At 36.5% G+C, this 12823-nt stretch overlaps 1 protein-coding gene across 1 annotated transcript; it reads left to right on the top strand.

Moving 5' to 3' along the window:
* The first annotated feature begins 2729 nt into the window (after window positions 1–2729).
* LOC306852133 (pyruvate dehydrogenase (acetyl-transferring) kinase isozyme 2, mitochondrial-like) lies at window positions 2730–12087 on the top strand. The gene is made up of 11 exons (XM_079388792.1): window positions 2730–2981; window positions 4091–4232; window positions 5309–5380; window positions 5717–5901; window positions 5982–6071; window positions 6236–6313; window positions 6514–6590; window positions 6685–6783; window positions 8977–9087; window positions 9476–9589; window positions 10466–12087. The coding sequence occupies exons 1-11, from the start codon at window positions 2864–2866 to the stop codon at window positions 10607–10609; spliced, it is 1230 nt and encodes a 409-aa protein (XP_079244918.1). The 5' UTR covers window positions 2730–2863; the 3' UTR covers window positions 10610–12087.
* Window positions 12088–12823: the final 736 nt, after the last annotated feature.

Genomic DNA, 12823 nt, shown 5'->3' with positions numbered 1-12823 from the left:
CATGTCCATTTTTTTAAATCTCGAGCAAAGTAACTACTTATTTGCCCCGCAATAGTACATTTACCTTAATGTACGTATTAGTATTTTAAAAGCACATATATTAATACCTAAAGTGTGCATAATATTTTCGAAAGGGTACCACCCCAGTGGCAGTTTTGTCATTTTAGAGTGTGGTTATACATTTCAGATCCTCGCCACGGTCATCTGCATTGTTTGCCTTCATGAATACTGTGTATTGTGACATCCTACTTATTTGATACACCTTGTTTTGCATACTCTGTATTGGGAATTATGCATATTGCATCCTGGGCCTAAAAAACCTGTTCCTCTCTCTGCTTTTTTTTTCTGCAACATTCACATAACCCTGTGTGAGTCAATCCAAAATGAGAACAGGCTGCAAGGTGCAGAGAACCAATCAGAGAATTTGTTGCATTTATTCATGGCAGGGGTCAGTGAGAGTACATGCCAAAGTATTCTAACTTTTTTTAATGGAAAACATCTGAAAGTTAAAAACTTTAGAATTATAGTAGTTGTCATAGAAATTCTCTAGCTATTAAAATATAGATGCTTTTGAATATAAAATCTGAATTTGTGAAGAATTTTAATGGATTTATTGTGAATTCTGTTTTCAAATATTGCTTGGTAGGAAAACAGTCACTGAAAAGGAATGGCCTGTGAGCGACCATGACATTTGGCTCCATTCAATGAAGGTACAAAACAGCACATCAATGGCCCGTGTCTGATCAAAAGAAATTTCCTCTGGGCATATTTTCTTCTCCCCGCACACTCAGATCTTAATGGCTATGCAATCACTTCTGCATAGACAGAACACTTTTGGAGTTTAGATGAGTTTACGGCGAGGAAATTAACTACAACTTGTCTGATTCTTTTATTTAACACAGTACAGAATAACCATGCGTTTCAAAACTATAGGGCCAAATAAACTGTGTTTAAGGCCACATAAAGTGTTTTCATACTATAAAATTAAAACCACCACAAACACTAAAATGTAATGCTCTAAAATAACAGATGTAATCCCCTATTAACGATGGTGGAGAATTGAAAAAAACTAAAGCTGGCCACAAGGTGGCGCAGTTGTTCAATAGCGTGGAGCTGTAAATGTGAACATATGGGAAATGTTATGATTTAATCATGAAAAGAGCCACTACGTTATTGATTTATCTAGGCCTCCATTGTGAGAAATCATTTGATGAGAGCCACTAGTTCATAATTATACTGAATTCACATGCAAATCTGCTGACCAATCGCAGTTAATTAATTTTTAAAGATGCACATTTAAGGATTGACATTTGTCATACATCTAAGCACATAACCCTTAAAAATAAACATATCTCTGACTTACTCAGCTGACTGCTGGCTGGAAGGAGAGAGTGAAATATACATGACTGACTTGTCTCTTATCGAGTCTATGCAAGAATGGATTTGGCATGTTAGTCTCTCATACAACATAATGTCCTCAACCACAAATTGAATCTGAATCAGAATCAGAATTAGAATGAGCTTTATTCGCCAAGTATGTTTACACATACGAGGAATTTGTTTTAGTGACAGAAGCTTCACAGTGCAACAGAAAGACAGCAACAGGACAGGACACAGATAATAAAGAATAATACAAATATCCAAATGTACAAAACAGCAAAAACACAATATATAATGTAGATAATTATGTGTGTACAACAGGTCTGATATGTGCAAATTTGAAATGAAAAAATTAGATAAATAAAAAAGTGAGCAAGTGTGGTGAATAAATAATAGAGTTGTGTGTTCTGCGTTTTATTGTCAAGTGTTCATGAGATGGATTGCCTGAGGGAAGAAACTGTTCCTGTGTCTGGTCGTTCTGGTGCTCAGAGCTCTATAGCGTCGACCAGACGGTAACAGTTCAAAGAGGGAGTGTGCTGGATGTGAGGGGTCCAGAGTGATTTTACCAGCCCTTTTGCTCACTCTGGATGAGTACAGTTCTTGGAGAGTGGGGAGGGTTGTACCAATGATTCGCTCAGCAGTCCGGACCACCCTCTGTAGTCTTCTGAGGTCAGATTTGGTAGCTGAGCTGAACCAGACAGTTATTGAAGTGAACCATTAAAAACAGTTATTGAAATCGACCATTAAAAAAAAATAAATCTTTGGACAGGGAACTTTTGCACATAATGGATTTGTCCCCATATGTCCTGAAAAAGATCAATGGGGTAAAATAAAGTTCAAAAGAGCTCATGCTGTATTTCTAAAGTCAAACTGCAAAATATTTTTATCATTATGATATAGGCTAACAACCCCCCCCATAGATTTATTTTAAGGTTAACTTAATTCTAAATTATTTAATGTAATTCAAGTTATTTTAATCAAATTCGAATCACTTGACAAAAGTGTTATTAATTTATTACAGCAGGTTGTAACTTTTGCACTTATTTACCCTAAAGAAGGAAGAAATTAAACACCAGTTTTAAATTTTACTAGATATTTTGTATAGTGATGTAAATTTAATAGGTAGTCTACGTTATTATTAACACAATCCTTAACATTCTGATATTGATTTAGCTTTAATGATTTTCATCACAGTTTAGGATGGGAAGAACAGATGTACTCTTTCAGGACACAAACCACACAGTGGTCAATGCACACGTGTTTATGGGCCATGATGAGCAGCATATGGCCCCGCCTCCACATGCTATTGGACGGATCTGTATTAGTAATAGGAACCTCTGGCTCTGATTGGCTGTTGAGTGTTCTTGGAAGAACAGCTGCCTCTTAGAACATCATATAGCCTACACCTCACCGTGGCTATTGAAAAACTGAATCTCTGCAGCTGATATATCTGGTATATCTCGGTTTCGACCCAGTCACCGAAATGAAGTTCGTCAGGTTTATAATGAAGAATGCTGCTTTGGCCAGTGCGCCTCATCACATTGAACACTTCTCTAAATTTTCACCTTCTCCACTCTCTATGAAACAGTTTTTGGATTTTGGTAAGTGCTCTTTCTACTGTGTTATTTGCTCGTTTATGAAATCGTATGCAATCCTAGACTGATCAGGAATAGCCTCATCTAAACACTGTTTATAATGAAAGTGGTGGTGTGTAGTCCGCTGCAGAACAGACAGTTGTATTAATGCAACTATTATTATTTTGCACTGTAGTTCGTTTCTGATAACGTGCATGGCTATGTAGCTGCATTGCATGCGTTATTTTAATCTGCTTGATGCAGAAATTATTTACTGCTTTACCAGCTACGTGTAGCTGTGTCCGATTCGGGAACAATGTGTTCTTTGAATCGGATCTTTTCAGTAAATTCGCTGAACCGGCTCACAGAATCAGTCTGGATTTGTTTACGAATCTTATTGAACAATACATCGGTCTGGATTAACAACTCAATAATTTGAATTTGAATTTGAACTAAACGGATAGTAAGAGAAATTAGGAGTAACCAAGGACTACCAAATTACTTGAAAAGCCAAACAGCAGAAAAGCCCAAAATAAAACGTACTGGAATTAGTTTTTCGTCGTGATTATATGTTATTTTGTTATTTTTATTTAATCGATTTAGAAATACATTTAATGCTGGAGATGTAAAGAAATTGTAGCATTGTTTTAATTATTTCTGTGTTTTAGGAGCTGATGGCTGCAACTGAACTGGGACACAAAATTACATTAAACATCCTTATTAATGCAATTTAATCGACAAAGCCAATAATTTCCAACATAATGTTTTAGCTGAACTTTTTACAGCACGTCAGAGAATAATGTGATGACGCATTGCTCCAATGGCCTTTCTGAACTGGTTATTTTAAAGAACTGTTCAAAAGAACCGATTCGTGGGAAATGACTCGGAGTTCCCATCCCACTGTTAATAGGCGCGTAGTGTTGCATCATTTAACCGCTGTTGGCTCTGTTTACAATCACTGCGGTGTTCATACATCGGTATTCCACTGTGTTTTAATTGCATTGTTTATGAGCAACGTGCAAGCATTTTAGTCCCAAACCCATACCATTATACTAATTAATAGTTAAAACACGTGTGTTGCATGTGTGTTTACCACCGTGCTCTATATTTATTTGTTACATGTTGCTTTCTAACAGGTTCCACCAACGCATGTGAGAAAACGTCTTTTGTTTTCCTGAGACAAGAGCTGCCAGTGCGTCTGTCAAACATCATGAAAGAGATCAACTTACTCCCCAAAAGATTACTTACCACACCTTCTGTACAAATGGTTCAAAGCTGGTGAGTTATACAACATTTTACTGCATTCATAATCTGGCCTGCTTTGACCAGATTTGTTGTATTGTTTACATATTGTTTAAACGGCGATTAGATGGCCAGAGACGTGCGTGGTGTTTATATTTAGTATGACAGGCTAACACCACAGTCTACTTGAGACATGGCCAAACTCTGAATTTTCTCAGGGTGTGAACTTTGCCCTATATTCAGAGTCAAGGTGGGAGCTGCACTTCTTCAAGGAGGGATATTCTGCTGTGAACTTTGTCCTACTTCCACCCTTGTGCTTTAAGGCTTCATACTAACCCTTAGTTGTTGCCTTTTAGGAAGTGGAAACTTGGAAATTTGGGCATAGCCAAAACAAAACAGTTTTCCATTAATATGCATGGTATACAACTGTTTATCGGTTGACTTTCCACAGATATTTGGGTCAGTGTTCTTGTAAATGCATCCATTTATCTATTTATCTCAACCAAGATCTCAAATTTGCAGTGTATGTATATATATATATATATATATTTACTTTATGTCAGAACATGTTTAAAGTTTGAGAGACATTTGCACAAAATAATCTGACAGTCTGTTCTGAAAACATTAGATAAACAAATTCTCTATAAATTCATTATTTGATTTTGATTTAATTTTGGGCCAAACTTTATGTTAGTTGGCCTTAACTACTATGTACTTACATCAAAAAACAAGTACCTTGTACTTATTGTGGTCATGTTTTATTTCAAAACACTTTTGCTGCTATTGAGGTGGGATATGTTTAAGGTTAGGGACAGGTTTGGTGGTATGGGTAGGTTTAAGGGTGGGTTAAGGTGTAAGGGATGGGTCAACAGTGTAATTATAAATGTAATTACAGAAATTAATTAGAGATGTAATTACATATAGGTATTTTTAAATATATGTGCAATGTAAAAACATGTATGTATACAATAAGTGCATTGTATTAAATTATTAATTTCAATGTAAGTACATAGTAGTTAAGGCCACCTAATATAAAGTGGGACCTAATTTTGTTTTAATATTATTACATTTCTTGACAAATTCATTCCTGATTATTTTGTTTGTCTCTTAAGGTATATACAGAGTTTGATGGATATCTTGGAATTCCTGGAGAAAAGTCCAGATGACCAAGGTGTATTGGAAGAGTAAGTAGAAATTAAATGGGTAACTTTCATGAAAAAAAACATCCTACATTTGACCGCAAAATCAAACGAAAAACGAGAAATTATATTTAGCACAGTGTTTTAGTCATTAAGATTTTTTTTCCATTATCGTTTGCCATTATTTTCATGGCAATTAAGCACATTTTCCTACAAAAATTCTCATTAGTATTGCAAAATTGAGAATTGAAGGGGTTGACGTATATTATTGTCATGAAGATAACGTAACATATAAAATAGTTTTTTTTTTTCTTGATTTTGGGGTCAGATATGTTCTTCATTGTTCATTGCACATTTTAACAATCTTGAATATGCACACAGGTTTGTAAATGCTCTGGTCAACATCCGCAACAGGCACAATGATGTTGTACCAACTATGGCCCAGGGTGTGATTGAATATAAAGAAGTATTTGGTCAAGATCCAGTCACTAATCAGAATATTCAGTATTTCCTGGACCGTTTCTACCTGAGCCGGATATCAATCAGAATGCTCATTAACCAGCACAGTAAGCACAATATTCAGACCAAATAATAATTCTTACTTCCTAAATTGCTCGTATTTATGTTGTTTTATCTGATTTTTCAGCTCTTGTTTTTGATGGTGCTACAAATCCAGTTCACCCCAATACCATTGGCAGTATAGACCCTCATTGCCAGGTGGCAGAAGTTGTTAAAGGTATGTTATGCAAACTCTATCTACTATCAATCTGATGAAACAGCAGACATGTGGGTGTTTGTTGCAATTGTGCTGCTCAAAATCACTGACCCATTTGTTTAGTGAATACATATACACTCCTTTATGTTTCTAAAAAATATTTTGTCATCCCATTTTTTATATAGATGCATATGAAAGTGCCAGGATGCTGTGTGATCAGTACTACCTCAGCTCACCTGACCTGGTGCTTCAGGAACTGAACAGTAAGAACAACAGAATATCATTATGTTCATGTTAAATAGCATAAAATTACAATATATAGGCTGAGTAAGATACCTGATACTAAACCTATTCCATCTATTGGTTCTCTTTTTTTATGCATAATTGTTCAGAGCTTAGCAATGAAAATGTTTTAGCAGCTATAGGCAATATTTAAACTGTGACTGTGTTCTTCTATTTACAGCTGATAACAGGAACCAGCCTATTAGCATAGTGTACGTGCCTTCCCATCTGTACCATATGCTATTTGAACTGTTCAAGGTGAGCTGTAGCCCATCTCATGTTCTGTCCTGAAACAATGCTGTTTATTTAAGGCAAGCTTAATGTTGTCATGACGATGTGCTTCTTTCCTCAGAATGCAATGAGGGCAACCATTGAGAACCATAACGAAGGCAGTAATCTTCCACCCATTCAAGTTATGGTGGCCATAGGAGGAGAGGACCTCACTATCAAGGTGATTTTAATTTGAAAAACTAAAATGATTTGTTCCAAGAAGCATTATTGAAGTATGCTGTAAACAGATTATTTAAAACAAAATTTTAGACTTTTTCATGGCAGTTATGCACATTTTTCAGTAAATTTTTTTAAAGGGGTCATATGACGATGTGAAACATAACATTATTTTGTGTATTTGGTATAATGCAATGTGTTTGCGTGGTTTAAGGTTCAAAAAACACATTATTTTCCACACAACGTACCTTATTGTTGCTCTTCTCTGCTCCGCCTTTCTGGAACATGTAGATTTTTACAAAGCTCATTGTTGCTTTGCAAAGTGCGGTGTGCTCTGATTGGCCAGCTATTCAGTGCGTTGTGATTGGCCGAATACCTCAAGCGTGTGATGGAAATATTACCCCCTCCACCATATTTGGAATATCAGCTTCCATGGCGGCAGCAATAATACTACAGCGAGGATAAAATGTATTATTTCGTTAAACATTTGGGCGGTGTTCTGCAAATTTTCCAACACTGAGGTAGATATGTGGGGGCGTGTTTAAATGAGGCATTTTAAGAAGGTGTGAACGAGTCTTAACTTTTATAAAGAATATCTCTTTAGGTTTGTGACTTCGATCTTTGCGACTTTACGGCTCTTATTTGTGACCCTGGAGCACAAAACCAGTCTTAAGTCCTTCGGATGAGACGTTAAACCGAGGTCCTGACTCTCTGTGGTCATAAACAATCCCAGGATGTCCTTCGAAAAAGAGTAGGGGTGTAACCCCGGCATCCTAGACAAATTTGCCCATTAGCCTTTGACCATCATGGCTTCCTAACCATCCCCATATCTACTGATTGGCTTCATCACTGTCTCCTCTCCACCAATAAGCTGGTGTGTGGTGGGCGTTCTGGCGCACTATGGCTGCCGTCGCATCATCCAGGTGGATGCTGCACACTGGTGGTGGAAGAGGAGATATCCCCCTTACTATGTAAAGCGCTTTGAGTGCCTAGAAAAGCGCTATATAAATGTAACAAATTATTATTATTATTATTATTATTATTAAGTCGCTGGGGTATATTTGTAGCAATCGCCAAAAATACACTGTATGGGTCAAAATGATTGATTTTTCTTTTATGCCAAAAATCATTAGGATATTAAGTAAAGCTCATGTTCCATGAAGATATTTTGTAAATTTCCTACTGTAAATATATCAAAGCTTAAAATTTTATTAGTAATATGCATTGCTAAGAACTTAATTTTGACAACTTTAAAGGCGATTTTCTCAATATTTAGATTTTTTTGCACCCTCACATTACAGATTTTCAAATAGTTGTATCTCGGCCAAATATTGTTCTATCCTAAACCATACATCAATTGAAAGCTTATTTATTCAGCTTTCAGATAATGTATAAATCTCAATTTCGGAAAATTGACCCTTATGACTGGTTTTGTGGTCCAGGGTCACATATATGCACGAACAGCTTGTAACACTCCAAAGACAAAGGAAAACTTGAAATCGCATCATATTTAATTGTAATTATTAATACTATTAAATGGCAAATATACTTCAAACTATTTTTTTATCTAAATCTGTATAAATTAAAGTATGCTTACATACTAATGATATAAATAAATATCTGAAATGTAAAAATATACTTTCGATTACAATGATGAGATTTTAATTTTGTTGCAGTCATAGATTGAATGTATTGTGCTTAACTGTAACAAAAGATCCTTAAAATAAGCTGAAAATTGTAAGAAAATACTACTTTGGTTAAATATGATATTTTTATTGGTCTGAAATTTTATTGGTCTGAAATTATTATTATTATTATTATTTTTTATTGTTATTACTTAATTATCTTTTTTAACCTTATGGTTGTTAAACACATAACATTTTCATGTGATTGTAGTCTGATGTAACTAGAGCCATCAGTCATTTTCCCATCAGTGAAACACCTGCTGTTGCATAACACAGTACCAGTCTGGCCTTGTTGTTTGGTCACCTTGACTATGCTGATTTGAGTCCGGTACATGCTAACCATTCGTTATCAGGGGTGAAAGTCATTGCCAATGTTTGTCTGTTGGTCTGGCATCTCGCCCCCTCACAGTTAACCCAGTTTTTTTCTTTTTGTGCCCTAATTCTGTCTTTCTCATTATTTAAATTTTTTTACCCCACTTTTTATTCTAATAATGCCATCTTTGTCTTTCTAGACGAGTGACCGAGGTGGTGGAGTTCCCTTCAGGAAGATGGAGAATCTCTTCAGTTACATGTACTCCACGGCACCAAAACCCCAGATGGATGATAAACATAGGGCTCCCCTGGTGAGACTTCACTGCATTACACATTAAATACAAATGGGTTTGCATGGTACATATATTAAAAAGTGTCACTTTTATTATAGGTAATTAAAACTAGAAGCATGAAAACATTATTGTTACTTGAAATAAAATATGCAACAACTGAAATAAATATAGAAAACCTTTTTCTTTTCTTTTTTTAGTTGAGCTAGTTTACAATATATATAAAACAAAAACTAATAAAAGTGACAAACATATCAAAATTACTATAACTTTAAATACAATTAAAATAATGACTGAAAATATAAAAATAAAGTACAAAATATGAATAAAAACTATAATAGTTCAGTAGTAATCTCAGTGATACTTATAACACTGCCTCTTTATAATATTAGCCAACTTTTGTCCACAGGCCGGGTTTGGTTATGGGTTGCCCATTTCTCGACTCTATGCCAAGTACTTCCAGGGTGATCTTCAGCTGTACTCTATGGAGGGCCACGGCACTGATGCAGTCATTCACCTGAAGGTACATTTAAAGGCCAATTCACACCAAACAGACAAACACCAACAAACAAGTTGGCTCAAGTTGGCTCACTTGGCTGCTGGATTTAGAATCTTATGAAAAATAATGTCATGTTCACACTGCCCCAACAGACACCGACCTACTCTATATCTATAAGCATGTTCAGTCAGGTGAAAACAAACTCCAACCAACGCCAACAGGGGTAACACACTGATCCAACAAACTCCAACAGACTAGTTTGTTGGCGTTTGTCTGTGCGGTGTGAATTTGCCTTAAACACTACCTAAAGGTATATTTCACCCAAAAATTTAAATGGAAATTTCAGTTATTTTTATTTTTTCCAGAAAATGTTATGTTGTTCCAAACCTGCATGACTTTCTTTCTTTTGTGGGAAGATATTTGGAAGAATTTTGCCCATGCAGTAGAAATAAGTGGGGTCCAATGTTGTTTTGTCCCATTGGCATGTTTGGAATGACACTATTGCCAGAATTTGGAACTATAGACCTTAGTCAGGTTATATGCCATACTGAATTTTACACAGATGAAAACAAGGCTCAGAGGGTTAAACTTAAGGTCTACAATCATGTAATTTTCACAACTTTCAACACTGCTAGAGTTCTTGTCTACTAAAATATATTTTCAGAAAGACGATTCATCAGCTAAACAGTCAAATGTTGTTAAACAGTACAATCCACTGAAAGCTTCCGCCCCTTACAGACTCGTTTCCATTCCTCTCACAAATTAAATATAGCATTAGATCTATTCTTTGAAAGTCTTCTGAACACATTTTTTACATTTAAAAACACTGGAAACTTCTTGTAAATCAGAGAATACTTTGCGTTTTGTTGTAAGAGATTACATCATGTGTTTTCTCCTCAGGCTTTATCCACTGACTCAGTCGAGAGACTCCCAGTGTTTAATAAGACAGCTCGACGGAACTATGAAGTCACGCAGGGGGCAGATGACTGGTGTGTCCCCAGTCGAGAGCCTCTGGACCTGGCCGTGTTCAGACTGGCCAAGTGAAAAGAAGCATGAAGCCTCCAGGAAGGATAAAGGACAGTTTTATGACTGACTGAGATGAGTGAATGGCGATGGACATAATGTCCACATGGCCGAGTCCCAACTCACCACTCACTGTGAAGCTACGTAGTCTCTCAGCAATAGTGTAGATGTCGCATGTGATTGGTTTCCTCTGCACCATAACTATATAATTAGCTTTTTTTAAGGTTTGAGAAACTAGGCTTTGTCACAGTGTTACCTTAAACAGTACTAACTCATATGAAGTGGGACAGAGTGCCAGGTTAATCTGCACTGAACAGCTCTTCCTTTATTGGAAGACTGTTAAGTGGAAGTTCCAGTGTGAAGTGAGCCAGACGGAGGTCATGCTCACTGTTTTAGAGGAAAGGATCAGCTAGACTACTGGAACCAGCCTGGAACAACAGGCCTGTGCCTGCCCAGGAACACATGAATTCAGAGATAAAGGGCCAAGACGGGGTGATAAAAACCAATATGCAACCTGTGGTGGATAATTTTTGTAAAAGTCTACTAGAAGAGCATGTTGCACTGCATTCAAGCAAAAAAAACACTTGTAATTAAGTGACTGATTGCCGCTGTTGGAGTATTCCTATTCAGAATGGCCAGAAGAGAAAGATCATTGGAGGCTGTATTAGTGTGTGGCCAAATATGTCAATGTGGTCCCTGATGTTTAAGAGTTTAAGAAAGAACCAGTTAGAACTAGAATATACCAATAATCTCATTGATTTAAACTTGAAACACTTAGAACTTCAGCACTGAGCATTTCAAACAGTGTTTTGTGCAATTTATTCTTAAACATGCTGAAGCACTTTAGATACCTCATTGACTGAAGTTAGTTTCTCGACGTCAACTCGAAGACCTTTGCTCAGCTGTTGCCTTTTCAGTTTTGTGGGCCTTTGGCCACTAGTTCTCTCTGCGAATATTATATAGCATGAAATCAGAGCTTCTAATTTTAAGCCTTCTCCGTTGAGAGCATGCCTACTGTATTAAATCAACCATCTGCTTTGAACTTGTACCATACAACCTTACATGTAAGGACCATATTTTGTGTATTTATATTTTTGTTTTGTTGTGTTAAACCTTGAAAATCTAAACTTTATTTTTGTAATACATTTTTCATCTTGAAAATCACAAATGATGTGTATAGAATGGAAATAAACATAATTTTTGTGGGAAATTTTACACTGAAGTGGAATCTTTTAGGGGTCATATGACGTTGCTAGAAAGATTATTATTTTGTGTATTTGGTGTAATGCGATGTTTTTATGCAGTTTAAGGTTAAAAAAACATTATTTTCCACATACTGTACATTATTGTTGCTCCTCTATGCTTTCTGAAACGCGTCGATTTTTACAAAGCTCATTGTTCTGAGAAGCGAGGCGTGCTGTGATTGGCCAGCTATTCAGTGCGTTGTGATTGGCTGTCCCGGCATGACTACACAAAAACAATAAAACCCATTATAAACGAGGCATGTGTTGCATCCAGTGGGGACATAATTACTGATTATAATGACTTATACTGTCTTTTTACGCATTACCATGTCTGCATTTGTGATCGGTGAAACAACAAGCACTACTCTACACTGCTCAAAACTCGCGTTTGAATCGTCAGTGGCAAATTCTTTAAATAAGAAAATGTACTTAAAGCCTGTGAGTCAGAAGCGCCAGACTGTCTTTGCAAAGTTGGAATTGCACCACTTTATAGAAACAGCCTTTGTGCATAGCTGGCAGGCTACTCCCAGGTTCAGGAAACAGTCCTCCGTAAAATGCGCTGCACACACTCTAATGTTTGGGTTGTACTGTTCTGGAACAGTGTTGTAAACACATCTTAACCACTGATTTCTAGTTGTGGCCTCTTTTGGAAGCCCAAACAAACTACTTTCTCTTTCACAACAAAACAGCGTCTCCAGGACATGGCGCAGGGGGAAGCAACAATACTACAGCGAGAATAATAGTTCCGCCTTCTTTCATTGCATATACATTTGAGCGGTGTTATGCAAATCGTCCCACACTGTGATGTAGACATGTGGGGGCGTGTTTAAACAAGGCATTTTAGGGGGGTGTGGTCGAGTCTTAACTTTTAAAAAGAATATTTCTTTGGTTTTGAGACTTTAGTCTTTGCAACTTCAGGGATGTTATCTATGCACAAACAGCTTGTAACACTCCAAAGAGAAAGGGAAACTTGAAATCGCATCATATGACC

Source organism: Barbus barbus (genome assembly GCF_936440315.1).
Source record: "Barbus barbus genome assembly, chromosome: 32".
In the NCBI taxonomy this organism is placed as follows: Eukaryota; Metazoa; Chordata; class Actinopteri; order Cypriniformes; family Cyprinidae; genus Barbus; species Barbus barbus.
Note: the sequence above shows the minus strand (reverse complement) of the source record. Positions and strands in the feature narration are given on the sequence as shown.